The 19471-nt window shown below is 44.9% G+C and overlaps 1 protein-coding gene across 5 annotated transcripts in view; it reads right to left on the bottom strand.

The window, feature by feature from the left end:
- Positions 1-13213, bottom strand: part of BICD1 (BICD cargo adaptor 1) — a 188192-nt gene extending 174979 nt beyond the window's left edge. For 3 of the 5 annotated variants that reach the window (XM_055712168.1, XM_055712166.1, XM_055712167.1), the window contains exon 1: positions 12200-13210. In XM_055712168.1, coding sequence (XP_055568143.1) covers positions 12200-12412 — 213 coding nt within the window. In that variant the 5' untranslated portion in view covers positions 12413-13210. Of the gene's footprint in view, positions 1-12199 lie in introns of all 5 variants that reach the window. The other 2 variants (XM_055712169.1, XM_055712165.1) reach the window with 2 other exon arrangements.
- Between the last annotated feature and the right edge of the window lie 6258 nt (positions 13214-19471).

Raw genomic sequence — 19471 nt, 5'->3', positions numbered from 1 at the left:
GAACAGTTGAGCTGGGGAACCTGGCAGGAGAAGAGTCTGCCACAAGGTTTTGGGGCAGAATTCAGGATCCCCTTTTCCAAACCCACTTCTTCAGAGTGGAATAATTAACAAGCAGATCCTTGGCAGCAAGAAAATCAGTACCCAGTCCAGCTTCACCTGTGGGTGCCTAACTCAAGTTCACTGGTAAAGAAACCAGGGGGCACATATCAAGAAGAACCTTGCAAATAAGAGATCTTAACAGAATAAAAACGGTACAGCACGGTCTTCAACTGCAGCTCTTCCTGTTATACCCAGGGAAAGGGTTATTTATACCCAAACAAAGCCTATATGCTCATTTTAAATCTCTCATCAGTCTAATCTGCTACAAAAGCAAATTCAACAGCTATAAAACACAGGCATGACCGAGTGTCTCTAATGTCGGCCCAAGGAACAGTGAGTAAAATACTTTTCTAACACCAAGTGCTAAAGCTGTACTCAAGGCATCACTGCATTTTCTGTTCTTGAATAAATAACTCTCCCCAAGCAAGAAAACAGAAAATACTTGACATCACAAGTCATGAAGCAGCATTAAATAAACTACAGCAAAAAATTTTAAAGCCAGGATCCTAAATGTGCATCTCAAAACGCACATATAGTCACCAGACAAGTGCGATCTGTAATTTCAAAGTATGTGGGCAAAAAGAAGTCATACCGGTTTCAATACAAGGTTGCTCAGCCTGCTTAATAAAGCAAACCAAATGTTTTCCATGATAACTAAAATACAGACTTTAGGGTGCAAATTACCAGGTATCTAAATTGGATCATTCAGTTCTATCACTTTAATATGGATTTTATTTTAGGAATAGTAAGCATCTAAGAATTTATAGCATCACTGTAACTTCAAATTCAGCACATTTGGAAAAAAATGTTACCACTCAACTGTGTTGTTCCAGATTTGCTACTATTTTTACACAGCTAAGCTTACAGCATCTTAAGTGAAAGTTTTGTTATTATCAGATGGCAACCATTAGTCCTTAAGTGGCAGAAAAAAACCCAACTTACCTAAGGCCCAAGAAATGGAATTACCTGATGCCCAGAGTAATGCACTCCTAACAGACATCACAATGCCTCCATCTCCCATATTGGTATACACAATTATATTCCATCTGACTACTGGTTCTCTTAGATATAGTTATATATCATACACTTTATTTCACAAAGGAGTCCTTGTTACATATCCTTACATTTTACTTAAAAATTTGTTACCAGGGAGCCAGCTTTATGTCTGAGTTATTATGGATTAGTAATTGATCTAGTGCACAATTTTAGCTTACTCCAGATGGAAGATACCTGTCAGCTGACAACTTTTTCCTTCAGGTTTCTGCTGGGTTTTGTTTGGGGTTTTTTTGCCTTGCCCTTACACATTTGGGGCTAGCCAAGTGCATGCACAAGATCAGTTACTGAGGCTCAGCAGAGTTATGACAATTTATTAAGCTGCAAGAATAAGATTACTTGTTTGAAAGCCAGTAATTATAGATATGCTAGTTCTCCCTTCTTTGCTGGGAAGAAACCTGAACTCTTAAGTTTATAACACATTTCTTGATGACAGTGCTCTTTGCCAGCAGGTGGTGGGCACAGACTTGGCAATTAAATCATTGCCCCGTCTTATCTTTGATTTACCCAAGTAGCCAGGACTTCAGCGTTAGTCTTCAAGTCATACCTGCTATAAATGACCCTGAGGCCCAACCCTGAATATAGGGTATATTGTTAGAGATAGCATTCTTCACATGAGATGCTTAAATAAAACCTTTCCTAACTGTTTGTAGGTGGGAATCACATGCAGTTGTCAAAGAAAGAAAGGACTGAATGCAGCTGTTCTCCTCAACTAAACTTGGACGAATTCCGCATGTTTGCCACTGCTGTGCAGACACCTGGAACTATCCAGAACAGCACAACCTTTTAATGCTTTGTAAAAACTCTGTGGGGTATTCAGGATATTCGAAAAACTTCTCCCATCCACCTAAAAAAATGCAACTTGCCTTTATTAATACTATGAATTATACAAACAACAAGCTATTGAGAGCACATTTTGAATAAGAGGAATCATAGATTCAAGTCGGACAATAGTTGTTAAGTATCCTGGATTAGCTGTCAAATTGAGAATCAGAGCCTATGCCTACACAGACAGTTTAACCCAATTGTGAACTCCCCGTGTACCCCCCCTACCAAATGCTCTAGCTCTCTTAAAACTCAAACGTCAAAAGTTTGAGAACTCTGTCTTGCTGGCCAGGATTCAGTGCCGTTTGGCATCCTGCATCTTGCCTTGCAGATGTGAGTAGTCAAGACTCCAGTCCTGAGCAAGATTAAATCCAGATCATGCTGTGTTCATGTTTGGCCAACAGCCAAGCTTTTATAAATGAATTATTTCACCAAGCCACCTGTTCCCTTTGCCTGACCCAAATTCCTATATTTATACTTACAGGCTTGCTGGTCCTTGTCCATCTTCCCGTCTGAGCTTTACAACTACTAGGAGCCGGTTCTCCTTCTCTTAAGTATCCAAAACAGAAGTTATAACTGCAACTGTTAACAACTTCCAGCTTCCCGCCATGGATTAGTCAGTGATGACAAACAGCCCTTCACAGTTCATTCTCAGTACACTCACATTTGAATCCATCCAGAGGACTAGGGGAACCAAGGAAAGCTGTTTGGTGTGGATAAACTTCCCAGAGGGGTGTACTGAATTCTTGGCATTGCCCCTGCTAACTGCATGTCGCCTGTGAGCTGTGAGAGGTCACAAAATTAAAAATGAACAAACTCAGATGAAGAACAACAGGAAGGAAAAATGAAGTTTATATAATTTATTTGAAATGTCCCCAGAAGTGATTGATTGAAGTGCAAGATGACTAACTCAGGTGACTGAGGATGCCTTTTATGCTTCTTGGTTAACCACAGTATTGTATATATTAGTGCTAGCACTGGAAAACTGCTTGCTGTGTAGATGGATTTAACACAGCTGTACAGCACAGAGGCAAATTAGGCATGATTCAGGGGAGCAGGAGCGATGGAGAGGGTATGGCAGCACTGTGTGGATAATGGGCCTCACTCCCAGTGCTGATCCCAAGGACTAAGTGCATTAATGTAACCTCATTGGGCATCGATTTTCCTGTCTGGGGTTACATAAACAAACAACCCCAGAAACCAGACAATTTTTTTTTTAAAAAAAAAAAAAAAGGGTTGATTTTTGCAAAACACAAAAAAGGTGAAAAAAGTGAAAAGGTATCTCCTTCCTGTGCACACATGCAGCCAATGCAATTTTAAAGCTGCCTTAAAAGTGATCTTTCCAAGGATGATTTTAATGGTGAGGGTGCTACAAAGCAGAGCTGATAAATCCTCTGCTGTTGCATTTTCAGCCCATGTTAAAGCAACATTTCTAAGTATTTCCGGGATTCCTTCAAGTCATCACAATACCTGAACATGGTATGGAAGGTCTAGGCTGCCACAAACGGCCAGTTTTCTTACATTCACACAACGATGAAAAGGGTCTTTAACATAAACAATTCATCTCCATGTCTTACAGAGCAGCAAATCAACACTAATTAAGATGTAGGGCAAAGACTGAAAAAAAGAAGATTAGAAAGTACGCACACCACCATGGACAGGAGACAAATGCTGTACAAGAATGAAAGGCAGAAAATGATCGGCTACAGACAGAGAGGGATGAGCCTCATGAGAGATGCAGAAAACAGCAGTGGACCAATTTCAGTCTTAGTGAAAGCCTTTTGGTGTTAATAGTTTTCATAGGTCTGTTCCAAAATCATAGATTTAGGACAGTGGCCTGCTTTGTCTCTTAATTATTAAGTTAATTAAGCTTTGATAGTAAAAGAAATTCAGAAACACAAATATTATAATCCCAAAATTATTTTTAATACTACCCTCTGCAGAGAAGTAGAGTCGCTGTTAAAACACTAATCTGCAATCTAGCTTAATTTCTACCTGCTTGCTTCAGCTTTAGGCACCTGCCCTTGCTGAGACACATTTTTCACCTTCTGACTAGCCCTAACTACTTCCATCTGTAGCTGGTAGAAATCATGGACTGCTTTCACAGTGCAGTATAAAAAATTGCAGGTTTCTCTCCACAATCATCTGCTGCTAGTGATGCAAGTGGATAAAGGGACAAAGGGCACATTCATGTCTCTACATGCCATATCAATTCCTCTACATCCAGAAGATACCCTCTCTCCTTCCCCATAAAATAGTGTTGTTGAGTTCACAAGGAAAAGGGGAAGGAACAGGGCTATGAAAGTCACACCACCAATGTAAGACAGTTCAGCAGAAATGAATGCATGCATTTCAGTCTCTGCCATTATAAATTTAAATCATCCCAAATAAAAAAATGGACAGTAGAGAACTGTATTGAATTAAACATTATCCCCTCAGGTATCAGACAAATATGGAAGAGAAATCTATAGCAAAGGCAACTGTGCAGCCAAAGCCCTACAATGTTTCAGAGCCATGAGGGATACAGGAAGAAGATTTTATTCCCATTGTCCATATGCTGAACAATGCAAAAACATGAGTGAAAACGAGGTGCTGAAGAACAAATGTATTTGAGCCCATTTGGAAAACCGAGAGGTTGTTCCAAGAAGAAAGCTCTTCTTCTAGAAGCCCTCAATGCATCCAGAAAAATATGATCTTTCATGTATTTTCCTCCAACTGCCAACTGCATAAGGTATATAAAAGTCACTCAGCTGCAAATCTGCTCTGACTTTGAGAATGCTCCTCGTTTTACCATGATAAATGTTCACAAATTACTGGTTTATGCCAAACCTTATTTCTCCACCAGTGTTTTGTCCCTAGTTGCACTTTCAATAAAGCCAAGTGTTCAATCTGACTGATGTGCATACAGACTGCATGCATACCACTTAGAAAGAAAATCCACAGTGCAATGCAGAATGGAAGGAAAAATATTTCACCTAAAGGAAGATGGAAAGATGGCAGCAATTTTTTTTTTTAAATCCATTACAAAAGGCCTAATTACAAACAGATGTGGACCTTTATATTGAAATCTCCTCAGTGAGCCCTAATGTTACATTTTTGAGCCTTGGACAGGAAGTAGTTCACAATAATAATGTCTGGCTCACCCATTAACACGTCGGTCAGTCACTTCAGATCTGGTACTAATCCACCATTTTCTAGAAAATCTATGGAAAATTAACTTTTTCAAGACACAAAATCTAATTGCAACTTCCAGTTATCTCTGAGGAGTTCAACCCAGATGACTGACTGATTCAATCAGAATCCCTCAGATTAGAGAGGAATTTCTTAGATTTTTTTAGATGAAAGAGTGAAATTAAGAAAACAATTTAACTATTGGGAGACAACAAATTGAATTCTATTTAGATTTATTTTGCGGGTATGTGAGCCCCGGTGTTTAAAGCTGACTATCATTGTTTAAGGATTGGCTAGTGTAGGAGGACTAAAATCACATGTACTGGCTCATAAGGATGCAACACAATTACTGAGAGCAACCGGCAATATAGGTCTCTGGGGGGGGAAAAAAAGTTCATCTACATTTTTCTTTGCATGCTGCCAAAGCTCCAACAGTAGCCCTAATTTCCCTTAAGATGATTTCAGCTGCTTATGCTTTCTGTAGGATAGTGCAGAGGATTCATTTCCTCTTAGAGGAAGCGATCCTGCCATAATTTGATCAGCATCTCCTGTAACATCAGTACCTGTTTAAGCAGATTTAAAAAAAAAAAATTTTTTTTTGTTTACCGTCCCCCTTTCCTCAGCATTCATTTCTATCCTCGTGCTGACTTTCTGGCAATACAGGTAAAACAGTTTACGGGAAGTATTGTGAACCAGATCATGCAACCAATCTGGGTTACAGACAGCATACACCCCCTCCTCGGTTATTTTTAACTGAGGTCAGTTTTCTACCCTGGTGTGACAGTATAAACAGTTGAAAGCCAGAACACCAGCACGAATGACAAAGGGAGATGTAGGGTTGTCTTGCTGGGAGATGAGCACATCAAACTGCACCCTTAGTAACCCCAGGCCAACGCAGGCTTAATGACAGGCAAGAGAAAATGAAATTCAAGCATGAAGTGAGGCTATGGCTCTGCTAATGGTCACTGTTTCCAGGCAGCATGCTGTTACATATTGGGTTGCTCACAGCAAGCTGCTACTGGAATTTAACTGGGCACAGTGGGCATCTTATCCTGCATCCTACCCCCTACCTTGCATCGTCCAAGGTCCCTTGCTGTCTGCCTCCTTTCTTCTCCAGTCCAACTTCCAGCTCACAGCAGGGTCAGCTCCGAGTTCAGACAGGGTTCCTTAGGGCTGTATCCAGCTGGGGCTTGAAAACCCCCCCGGAAGGAGACTGCACAACCTCTCTGGGCAACCTGTGGCACTGCCTGTGCTCAAGGAGAAACAGTTCTACCTTAAATCCAGTCTGAGCCTCTCTAGTTTCGGTTTCTGTCAGTTGCCTCCTCTCTTCCCACCATCAACTGCTGTGAAGAGCCTGGCTCTGTCTTCTCAATAACCTCCTTGCAGGTATGGGCAACTGCTGCTGGGTCCCCCACAGCCTTCTCTTTTCCAACCTGAACGAGCTCAGCCCCCCCAGCCTCTCCTCATAGGACAAGTGCTTCAGCTCTTCATCTTCTCGATGGTCCTCCACTGAACCCAGTTTATCAGTGTCTTTCTTGTATTAGGGAAGGCCAAAACTGGATGCTGTTTTCTAGGTGGGGTCTAACAAGTGCCAGTTTAAAAGTGATTAATCACTTTGCTTACTGGCTATGTTTCCACTAATAGCAGGCCAGGATGCTGTCAGCTTTTTCAATGTCAGGGTACACTGCTGGCCCATGTCCAGCTTGCTGTCCTCCAGGATCCCCAAACCCTTTGCTATAGACTAGATCCCCAGCCAGTCAGTCCCCAGCCTGTAATAACTGAACAAAAGCTTTGCAAGTGGCTGCTGGATCTCACAAAGGCATTGTTTATAAGTGCACCTCCCAGAATGAACTGCTTTTCCATTAGCAGTGTATGCCTTAGAGACAGAGGTAGTGTTGGCTGCATCGTGAAGGAGACCACACTGTAGAGAGTATCTGAGTACTGTCCCTCCAGGTCTGCAGCTCACTCACCCTTGCCCTGTCCCCATCTCTGAGCCGGTTCCTTGGCAGCACAGCCTTTCTGAGTGACAGAACATGAACAGACACCAAGAAGAAAGTGTTGAGATCAGGATGAGATGCTGAAAATGTTCAGCCTCGCCCAGCACAAGCCCACAGACGCTGGCACTGGAAGGAGGTGTAAAGATATACTGAGATGGCACCAGTTCACAGCTCCCAAGTCATATATCTTGGTCACGTTCATCTTTGGGGAGAATACCTCATTGGGATTTATGAGTTGCTTCACACTTTCCTAAGCATCCAGTGACGCAGACAGGCATGTAGAACAATCCCCATGTAACAGGGTCATATTTGGGATAAGAACCCTCCCCCTCTTCTGCCCTTTTTGGATCCAGAGAAGTCCCACCAGCTGCACACTTCAAAGACGGAAGAGGCAGAGGTGACTCCAGCAGCAGCCATGAGAGGCTTCAGAGGACAGTGGGGGAGCTGGAGGGGCAGCGTCATGTCAGAAGAGAGGAGAGATGGAGCCTGAGTCACTTGCATTAAAGCAGTGCAGGGGAGAGCAGAACAGAAAGGAAGGTACCAGAGACCTTTGGCTCTAGTCCTCAAAAACCCTTTTCAGTCACAGACCCAGAAGTGTTTGTGGAAGCCCTATCAGTAAACTAAGTACTTCACAATCATTGTTACAACATCTCTGAGGTAAAGAAAACAAGAAATTTTGACCTGCCATGGATAGGGCTGCTTACCCATAGCCTGGTTTCAAATAATTTACCAAGGGTTTAAAGTAAAGAAAATACCAAACTGCATCTTCAACCTGGAAATCAAATAGCCAGTGCTATGTGTAATCCAGTGGAAGACTTTGTCTCTGTAGAATGAAATACATAAAAGCCAAGAAGCCAAGTGAGATATTGCCTGAGTTAGTCAGAGAGGGAGTCAAGGAGAGGAACCTGGGGGTCTGCTCAGCTGCTATGGTCATTCTTTGATTCCCAAAGAGAAATCTCTGTTTAGGATTTACCAAGCCCAAATATCTTGCAGAGTTGGATACCAAAGCTGCCTTCTATCCCCATTTTATCTTGACTGGATGTAACTGATATTTGTCCCCTTTAAAAACATTACAGGCCGCGAGTGCACAGTAACTAATCACACAGTCACAGAACAGCTGAGGTTGGAAGGGACCTCTTGACATCATCTCATCCATCCCCCCCGCTCAAGCAGGGACAGCTACAGCAGATAGCCTAGGCAAGAAGATATTTATGAAGCCATTTTACACTTCATTAAAAGAATGAAAACTAACAACAAACATTATCCTTACAGCAAATGCAATGTGAACATGTAAGAGCACAGATACTAAAACCACTAGAAAATGTTCTCCAAAAAATATGCTGGTAATGAAACTCCCAACTCAGCTAGACAGTAAAAACAGGCTGCCTTCAGTCCCATGACTGCTAGCAATGAGTCTTATTCTCTGCATTCTTATGGACTGCAGGTTAGAAGGTACATCTGCTAAAGTAACTTTCTGAACAGAGGCCCTAAAACTATTGTGTTTTTAGCAAAGGCCCAAAATTCCACCTGTGAGATGTAATTGTGAGGCACAGAAATATCATTTACAGACTGGAAAAAAGAAAAAAAAAGCTATGAAAATTAATAAAGCTTTAAAAATAATAATGTTTTGTTTAACACTACAATCTTGCCTAGGACCACAAGTACCCTGTTTCGTAACACTGGAAGCTGTTAAAGTCAACAGAACACAGTATACCTTTTCACATTCCTGCCATTCATTTCATTTTTGAAAACATAAGGTCGGTAGCTGATAGACGTCTCAAGTTTTTTCTGGACAGCTTATATGTGTAGTAACTGCTCTAATTTGGAAGAAGAAGCCTTTATGAGGTCACTGATTAAAACCTCAAAGTTTTTGTCATGTACGTCAGTCTCATAGCCCAAAACATTGAAGTCTTAGGCTAAAACAGAGACCTATGAATACAGCACAAGAAACATCAGAGGTTACTAAAACAATTCATATTGCATGGTGGATAGCATATATCCTGTGTACAAGTATTAATATTTAATGTAATGTATTGCAAGTTGCTTTTACTTCAACATCCTATAATGGCCTTACTCTCCCATCTCACTCTCCAAGAAAGGAAATAATCATATAGCTGAGGCTCTATATTGCAATCTATATGGAAAAAGCTCTGCTGAAGTTCACTGAAGTTTTGAATTGCCAAGAAGCACAGGAGAAGACTTCAGATCCTAGACTGCTAAGACGTGACTTGGTAGTTGAAGATGGGCAGCTCTGTTTGCTTAGCTCCAAACAGCAGAACACAATAATTTAATAATGAAACCGTTAAAAAAATGAAGACTTGCCTCAATAAAATTTGACTGCAGTAACTGAATCTGTTCAGAGAAGGTCCACAGAAGGAGAGGTAACAGTCCTAAACATAATCCTGCCCACACTCTTGCACCTACTATTCCTCATGAATGGATAAACTACTTGTTTCAGCACAAACCTGAAGCCTCATTTCTATGCCCCAGTATGACTTCAGAGAGGCTACAGATGTAGGGAGGCAAAAGCAGAAGCACAGATTCTTGCTGAGGTAGTGGGTGTCTTCCGAGCTCCGCTAGTCAGTCATGGTGCTTTGATGTCCTGCCATGCAGACCCAGGCTGCTGTCCAGCCCACCCTCTATAGGACCTGCTGGGGAAGGTACGCAAAGACCCTCCTCCGCACATCTTGGACTGAGCCTTAGTAAAAAAGCCACCTTCAGACTTCTTCCGTCACTTTGAGAGCTTTCAGATGGAACCCTACAGCCCCGAAACCTATGCCCCCCAAGTCTCCACAAGGCAATTTGCCCAAACCAGCTAATTCTGCCTCACTAGTGTCATCAGAGGCACCATTTGCTTATGTCTCGGTTATGAGTCTGATCTGCGCTCAGAGAAACGTCATAATGGAGGTGGTAACAGAGAAGCTAGAAAACAGATTACAGCATCAGGAAGGGATATGAGCAAATTCTCTTTTGCAGGGCTGCATGTGCAAGAAGAATCTGTGTGGCTTCTCCTATGAAGGTTAGAAGCAAGAAAAAAAACCTCTTGCAGCCTAGGTGGGGGACAGAAATGCCCTACCTGCAGCTAAGGAGAGCTCTGGAACTGAGAGCTCTGGGCCTGGACTGGAGAAGCTCCACTCTTGCCTGGCATCAGGCAAGTTACAGGATTGCTCCTCTTCCTCTCTCTGTGGATATCTTCAGTTCCATGCTGTGGTTGGCACAGCATGAAGGCACCACCCCACGGGAGACATTCTGGGCTGCCGAGCATGCAATCCCATTGACTGCAAGAGGAGGTGAACATGGAAGAAAATTTGTGCCCATCTTTGATTTCTGCTAACCATGTTGACTAATCCCTCTTGTTACTAATTTCAACGGAATTCTTTGCACTACCCCTTCTACCTGTGGCCACGTGCACCCATGTGTCGTCCTGCTTTCTGATCGGTCTTCTTTTCTACGTTATTATGATGGGCTAATGGCTAGCTGCAGCTCTGCTAATCGCCATTGCCCCCCACACACTCCCCCAACCCAAAACTGCATTGCACTTTTCCCCCTTAATTCTGTTCCTCTATTACTGCCAGGTCCTTTCGAACAGCCCTGCCTTCACACCACTGTAAGTTATGTATCAAGGGATCTTTCTCTCTCAACCTGTGGTTACTGGTTTCAAAGTCTTGAGCCTACTGCATAGGTTCGGGGGGGGGGAGGGGGTAGGGGGGGTGGGGGGTGGGGGTGGTGAGGAGGTAGGGAGCCAGAGATCAAGTTTAAGAAGGTGAATAGGTTTTTCTGAAAAACAGTTTTATTCTTACTGAAAATACAATTTTTTCAACTCTTCTGGACACTGAACCAAGTCTGTAGCATAACTCATTTACCTGCAAGTAAAATGAAACCTTTATTTTATTAAAAATACTTCTAAAAGTGCATCAGTTTGTATTCAAAAGAATATGTACCTATATAATCTAAGTTTGTTAAGTGGCTTCCCTCAGTATAGACTATGTTCATAATTTCTAATTGACCAGAATTTCTGTTCCTTTTATACAGCAATATATTTTTGTAGAACGAAAGGATACCTTTCAAATTTGGAAGCCTACCCGTGTGACACTTCCTCTTCTCTTTACAAAATATGTAAGCAGTTCCATTCTAAGGTAGCATAACCCCCCAAAAACCCTAGAGATGCGTGCTGCAGACGTGTGTACGCCCCCCCCCCGCCCCCCCCCCTCGGCAGCTGCCGTGCCTGTGCACTGTACGGCTCTCAAGTTCCTTCCCCTGACGATGACCATGGGAAAAGCGACGGTTTTTCAGAGTCACGTTTAAGCAAAGCTGAAAGGTGAGCTGCTGCCCTCGCCCACTTTATACTTTTTGGATGTTACAAAACCACACTTGAAAGATAAAGCAAAACCACCCCTCCACTCAAATATTTCATCCTTTCAGCGTGACGCAGAAGTTTAATTTCCACTGATGGGGGGTGACCTCGAGACTACTGAATAGCTGCTTCACCCCCCCTTAGTGACAGCGATTCCCCCCACTGGCAGAATAAAGCGGGTCTATAAATAACTTCGAAAGGAACCGTCTCCCTCCTCGCGCACTGCAGACAAGTGTTTACACAGATCCCGAGTCCTCACACACTGGGTTTGCTCAGCAATCATCCCACGGGCTGTTTCATCTCCTCTTCCTAAAAAAGCCGTGGCCGATGCAGGTGCGGCCGGCGGTACCCTCCGCTGCTGCAAATGCCCCTTGCCAGAAGTTGTGGCCGCCGCCGGCGGGGGCTGGAGCGCGGCCCCGGCTCCAGGGAAATTTCCCAGGGCAGGGGGGTTGCAATCTCGTGTAATCCGTCCTTAAGCTCCGCGGTCCCGGCTGATCCTCCGGCCCCGGGAAACCCCTTCTCCCCACCCCACGAATCCCCGCAGCCGCCCCCGGGCCCGGGCATCTTTGCTCGCTCACCTGCAGGGGTGGCCCGGGGCTCCGGGCAGGGACACGCGTGGAGTGTCCTCGCACCCCCCCGCACCCGGCGGGGCTGCGCGCCCCGGGGCAGCGGGGAGAGACAAAAGCCTGGGATCGCTCACCTCCTTCAGCTGCTCCAGCTCCTGCTTGAGGCCGTCATACTCCGCCTCCAGCTCGTCGTACTGCTGCTTGAGGGTGAGCTTCTCCTCCAGCACCACCAGCCCATACTCCGCCGCCTGGATCTTCTCGTGGGTCGTCTCGGAGAGCTCCCGGGTCAGCCGCTCGATCTCGCTCTTGTAATGGTCCGCGCCCTGCAGCACCTCCTCCGCAGCCATAGCCCCGCCGGCACTGCCGCGCCGCCGCGCCGCCGCGCCGCCGAGGCAGCCAGGGGGCGGGCGCGGCCGAGGGGCGGCACCGGCACCGGCACCGCCGCCGGCGGCCTGCGGTGGCGACGGGGATGGCGACCGGGGCCGCCTGCGGCAGCCGCCGCCGAGCGCGGGGCCGCGCCGCCCCGCCGCACCCGCGGGCCGCCCCCCACCCTCCCCGCGGCCGCCCGAGAGGCGGGGAGGCCGCGTTCGCCTCTCCCGGCCCTGCGGCGGCCCCGGCTGCCGGCGGCGGGGGCGCCTGGGCCGGGCGGGCCGAGCCCCCGCTGCCCGGGGAGGCGGCGGCGCGCTGGAGGCCGGGGCGGCGGGTGGAGCGGCCGGGAGGCGCCTTCGTGCGGCGGCTGCCGGGGAGATGCTGCTGCTGGCGCCCGCCTCCTCCCGGGGAGCCGGCACCGCCGCCCCCCCCCGCCCGGTCCCTCCCCTGCGCGCTTCACGAGGACAGCGTCGCCAGGTCCGGCGTTCCCCGCCGGGGAACCGGGGACGCGGCTCCGAGGCGCGGGGGCACGGGCAGAGGCAGCCGAGGCGGGGGCAGCCGGAGTCCGCAGCGCCGCTGGCCGGGCCGCCACCCTGTGCTGGCCGCCGCGGGGCTGCGTGTGCGGGGCCGCGTGTGCGTGTGCGGAGCTGCGTGTGCGTGTGCGGGGCCGCGTGTGCGGAGCCGCTCCTGGCGCCGCCGGGCCCCCTCTCCGCGCTCCGCCGCCCCGGGGCTCCCGCCGCCCTGCCGTTTCGGCGCCTCTCGGCTTTTCGTAGCGCGTTGCGGCGATGGGCGCGTTAGCGGCGGCGCTGCTGGAAGCGGGAAGGGAGATGCAGCCTAGCACACCGCGGGAGCAGCTGCGCAGCCTCGAGTGGTACCCTGCCTCTTCGGGAAGCTGGGAAGGAAGAGCTCCCTGCTCCCTGCCCTGTCCCCGATGAATGCACATGGGAATGGGCAAGGAAACCTGGATGTGAAACAGCGGCGGGATTGGGGCATCGAGCTAAGGCCGCACTTGCATGACCGCTAGTGCAAGACCTGCGCTGCTGGTTAGACAGCAGGGCAGAACTGATGCAGATCAGAGGCGGCCACACCATTGTTTTTCTGCCAAATTAACTGGGGGGCCTAATGCATAGATTATGTTAGTTTTATACTGGCTTTATGCTGGCTGCAGAAAGACAGATGCTACTTGTCCAGCATAAAATTAGAGTGGTGCAGACAGACAGTAACTGATCTCATACAAAGCCGCCAGTAAAAAGTTAGCACACCGGATTAGGGGCATTTTACATATTTGAACTGGAAGAGTGAGTTCATCCTGGATCGATGGCCTAATGTCCCATGGCACAGCCTTTTTTGTTTGGTGCTAGGAGTCAGCCCAAGTTTACCATTTCTTCAAACTCTGGCCTGCAAACAGAGACCTGATCCCGTTGATATCAACCAAGTTTGGCTCTAGATACTAGCAGGACTGGGTTTTCACACTCTACAAACATCTCTTTTTTTTTCTTTCTAAAATAACAGCAACATAAAGTCTTTAAAATTTAACAATTGAGTTAAAATTTCCATGAAAAGGAAGGGTTTTTTTAAAAAAAAAAAGTTACGTGTACAAGATGGATATTGCTGCCCACCAGTGCAGCACTGTATTGAAAATCAAAGACAGATTCCCTTTCTTGCTGACCACATTAACAATGTGGTTTTAAACAAGCCACATCCCTTTCTGCCTCCGCTTCCCTTGTCTAAAAATGAGGTAAAAATGTTTAGATTCCTCAGCAAAGTGCTTTGAGATCTGGAAATGGAAGCACTGACACTAGTTATACAATATATGCATACAGCATGTAACATAGACTTACTTTATAAATACATATGCATGCATTCATAACTAACACATTGTAATCTAGCCTGCGTAAACACTTCTTATTGCCTAGAACATAAATGGCAGAAGCAAGGAAAGTAATAGAGGTTCTGTCAATTTTGTAGCTTGAAAGCAGCTTCCAGAAATGCACATTTTAATAGATTCTACTGTAGAAACAAGCATGAATTGTAATAGGAAAGAAACAAGTATGAATATTAATAGAGAAGGGGAGTGAGTGGCTCTCGTCAATGACTGAGTGTCAAAACAGAGAGGAAAACACCAGTACCCCAACTGTATGCCTAACCTCAACCTCCTTTTCTTAAAAGAAGATGGAAGGTTCCATAAATTAGAAAAGGGGGAAAAAAAACCCAAAACAAACCCAAAGCAGGAGCAAAATATTGTCTCAAGTTTTTTACAAGTTCTAGTTTAGCTGTCTTCCTCAGCTTTCAATCTAGGCCACCGTGCAAGCAAGCCTTTGGTGAACACGCATTCAGGAACGGATCAAAAAAACCAGCTTAAAACCAGCACTGAAAATGAGCGGTTGGGTCAAGAACAGTGTGGAATCAGGTTGAAGCAACCAGATGCCCATAGCTAATCTAGCCTTGATGTCACTCCATTTAACATCATTCAGTTGGCAATCTCACAACCCAAGGGCAGCCTCACCACATGTCTGAACATCTGCACCCCAGAGTGTGCCTGTTAGAATGTGTCAGTTTTTCTGCAATACCTCACAAGAATGAAGTCCAGCTATTGTGCACTGTGCAGAAGTTCACAGTGACTGTAGGGAAGCATCTGTAAACTGGAGGTCCTGCAGCAACTCTAAATTGAAAACACCCAGCATGCCCATGAGTTGCTATACTTAGCACCAGTTTATTCTGGCGCCTTGCCTACTAAACATATCCATTATCAAATCTTGCTCCTTTGGTGATATTTGTCTTTGTTGTAGAAGTCTGCTTCTTTAAAAATCTTCTTTTAAAAGTCCCCAATTGTCAGTTTCTCTCCACTGACTACAGAGGACCTGGCATGGCCAGCATAGATATATACATTCAGACATATATATACATTTAATTAAATGAATCCCGCCTTTCACATCCATGCCTTTTCTTAGGCCTTTAAACTAGCATCTATATTCTACTGTTGAGACTCCTCCATCTATATTTATAATGGACTACTCAGGTCACTGGTGGATCTGAAATATACTCAAGCTCTTCTCCCCAGTATAAGGAGCTCTGATTCACCTCATTCCTGACTCTGTGGAGACAAGAAAAGATGGATAGCCCCATAAATAGCATCTTAGTTATAGGAAAAGACATCATTAAAGAAGGAAGTGTTGCAGTATGACCCAAAGGTGGTCATTCTCTACTGAGGATCTCATAACTGAAGTAACGGGACCTCATTTGATGGAGACTTCTTGCTTACATAACAATGTATGGATTCAAGTGACCGTACAGTGGTGCCAGCAAAGTGCTGGTCTCAGTCGCAGATGTGGTACCTTTCGGAGCCTACTTATCAGTGCAGACAGCTATGAACAATGATATGGGCATTTAAAAATAATCTCACCACTCAGGCATGCATCACCTCATATTGGTTTAAGTCCTGCTACAATACTCATATTTTCTGCCTCCCCCAGCTCAAAAAACATGCCCTGATCTTACTAAAGGTTGGCATATCACTCTGAACTGTTATTTCTCCTTTATTTTGCCCTCATGCACCCCTTTCACATGAATATTTCAAACCAGTCTGTAGTCATTTAGTGACATTCAACATACCCTCATAAAACAAGCCTCCTTCTGATTGCATCCATTTCATGGGCAGAAATTGCCCTTCGAATTCCTGGCATGGGATACTACTAGGAATCTTAAACTAAGGATAGTAGGGCCCAGTACCAAAAAATGCTGTTCTGTTTACACATTTTTTGAGACATTCAGATATTCAAGGACAGGCAAAATGCTACAGTTCAGATCTTGCTCAAGAGAATATTATCCAAATTGCAGCTCAAAGAAGCATTTAGTGAGCTATATGAAATGAACTACTGGTTCTACATCTTAGTAGAAGCGCTGCTGTGAAAGCCACCCTCTACCATATTGCAGATGGCTGAATCTCTGCACCTACACATACACAGAAAGCGCTTTGAAACATGTGTATGGAACACCTCTGAGGACTGGAGCCCATATCTAACAACTGCTAATTAGTGGTGTTTGGCAGACTTGCTAGAGTGGCCAAAGGAAAAAAAAAAGTTATGAGGACCAATCTGTCACTGTTAGTAAGAATGGGATGGATTTCCTGAAAGTGAAAAGAGGAGAAAAGCACTGAGGGAAGGCAGTATGGCAACTGTACTGGGTCTGGTTTGGAAATAAACAAGTAGCTGTTATATTGCCAGGTCTTCTTAAGTACTGAATATAAGCACCACATTTGTAATGAATGACCAGCCAAGAGATAAAAGGGAGTCACTGAGGAGAAAATGAAATTTAAAAAGATATTTCAAGATCCTAGTGCAATAGAAATAGTAATAGGTTTTAAGAAAATTAGTTTATAGAGAATATTAAGGGAAACTAAACACAGGAGCTAATAAGCAATAATGCATATAATGAAAAGTAATGATGTTATGGTGATTAACATGAGTGTCAATATTCAGAAGAAAGGTTTTCAAACAGCAGTGTCCTCATGTGAGTCCTCTGTGAGCAACCTTTAAAGGGTCTGCAAAGGTAAATAAATCAGTATTTTTTAAAAAAGCCTATTATCAAGTGGACTTAAAATTGGTGTATAGCATCCTGTATCCCCACCAGAATAATTTTGGGCCCCAAAACCTGAAAAGGTCGAAACCCACTAATGTAGAGCATACCGAAGCCTAAAGGAAGAATGGGATAAAACAGAACACTTCAACAAGGAAATCACAAAAAAAAGGACTGTACAAAAACAGTTGGCAGAATGTTTTGTGTGTAATGAGCAGGGGTTAGAGAACCAAAAACTAGTTTTACAAGAAAACTACCAAAAATAAATTATAAGGACATTTAGAAAACATAGTCAACTAAAACTAAGTAGCAAACTGATACCTACAGTACAGAAAAAATACAGACTATGCAAAGAATGTGAATTATTATTCTTTAAAGTGAATAATACCACCTCAGACTGAAAGGGTGCTGCTTTTGGTGAGTGTTGCACATGAGTTTTGATTCAGGTTCACAGACATCAGCTGAGTTTTAACTGACAGCATTGCCCCTGGGCTCAAGACCCAAGACACAGCTCTGCCACTCTATACAGAGACATAGTACAGAAAAAAAAAAAAAAAAGGTTGAAAAAAGCACAGAAAATATTATTACACCTATTTAAACTACTAGGCACTTTTCTGTGACACAAGGAAGATCTGTCCACCTAGAATACTTTGTCCAAACAGCTTCTCAGCAATTTAGCCTAGATAAATTAGTGTCATGGTGCAAAATGTTCTTTATCAGCCAAATTTAAAACTGGGAGGAGAAGGGAGAACGTGGTTTATCTTAGATGAACCGTAAAAACGTCCTTGCCCAGAAAACCACTACAGCTGGGGCTCAGGCAAACTGCAAAGTAGCCAGCCATCTAGGGCAGCAGATTGTTATGAGATATGAGGACCACATAACTATATCCTGAAACACCTTCTTTTGCCAGAGCCTTGGAAAGCCAGGCCCCCAGTGCTGTGCCTACTGAGAGCCCGGTGATGTGGAGAAGCAAGGCAGCTTGTTTTTAGGAGACTGGAACCTTCCAGCAGTGACAAGTTCAGCTCCACTTCCCCTCTCTGAGCTTCGGCAGAGCGATGGGACAGTCTCCACTGCTTCCTGGCTGCACTTTGCACCTTGACCCTGCTCAAGATCATTTTGAACATCCTCTTCCAAAAGGCCCACAATCATTTCTTTACAGAGGCATCAACAAAGTCATACAAATGCGTGATCAGCTGCTCTTTGTCCAAACATTTTTCATTCCCAAAGAGCAGAATCAGATCAGGCAGTTTCTTCACTACACACAGTTGACTTTGCCATATTTAACACAAATCCAGCATAATAACAGCATGTTGGGGTTTTGCCTTCACAACAGCTGAGGGTTTTTTAAGCAGAAATATGCCAAAACCTGCACGAATTCAAACTCCTCAGAGCCTGCCTGCTGGCCACAGCCCCTAGCTCTCCCTGCTTGGGAATGGCCACCTCCCTCCCATGGTCCCCACCAGCTCAGCACCAGGCCGGTGCCCTGCATGCATGGGGGTCCTCCCCATGGCTGCCAGACAGCCCATCTACTGCTCCCCAGCACCCCAGCACAAAGTTGTCACGCTGCCATCAAGCCATCAGTAATGATCCCCCAAGATGAGACTGTACCTGTGGAGATTAACCAGGGGCTTTACTGCCTGGAGCACCCGGTCCCTCCACTCAACAGCAGCTTTTTGCTCTGGCAGAGGTGACCCAAACCTCCCACTGCCACTTACCCACCCAGCCAGCTGCTCCCCTTAAAGCAGAAAGGGGCAGGTCCAATCCCTTTTTTCTTGGCAATTCTACTTCTTAAACCTGATTATTATTTTTTTTCCCAGACTCTCGCAAATCATTTGCTCAATCACCTTTAGTGTCTTTCTGGGAAGTGCAGTGAAGCTATACATTATTCCTCCATTCTTCTCCTTCCTTTTATTATGTCAAGTCCCATCTTTGGAGTGAGTGCAGAGCTACCCAGTTCCTGGGCTTCCTCCTATCATCACAGTATGTGCCAAATCAGCTGGCAAAATCAGATTAATAGGTAGATCCACTGTTTGAAATAGGAGCTGACTGAAATAAACAAACTGCAGCTTATGGCCCCATTTATACTGATTGTTCTCCTCAGAAGTGGTTAGTGTAGGAGAGGAACAAATTTGTATTTAACAATGTGCCTTGTCTTGAAACTGCAAGCCTGGTATCTGCAGTGCACCTATTACACATAGCTTCAAAGAGCACTTATTTCTGCTAAAGTTAGCATTTGCCTTGCATTCCGTATCATGCATCAATGACTAAAAACATTTACAGATGATGGCTGAGAGAGAAACTGAAATTTTTGTGTGGAATCTAATTATAATGCTGTGTTGATAATATTAGTAAAATACGATTCAGACACTAAAAAAGATGTACGATTCAGCTTTTTTAAAAAAGCTAAAAGCTAATATTTTAGCACTCAGGAATAGTTGGTTATGGCCTTCTCTCAAATACAG

The sequence above is a fragment of the Falco cherrug genome, chromosome 5 (assembly GCF_023634085.1).
Source record: "Falco cherrug isolate bFalChe1 chromosome 5, bFalChe1.pri, whole genome shotgun sequence".
In the NCBI taxonomy this organism is placed as follows: Eukaryota; Metazoa; Chordata; class Aves; order Falconiformes; family Falconidae; genus Falco; species Falco cherrug.
The sequence above is the reverse complement of the archived record's forward strand: the minus strand, read 5'-3'. Positions and strand labels throughout refer to the sequence as shown.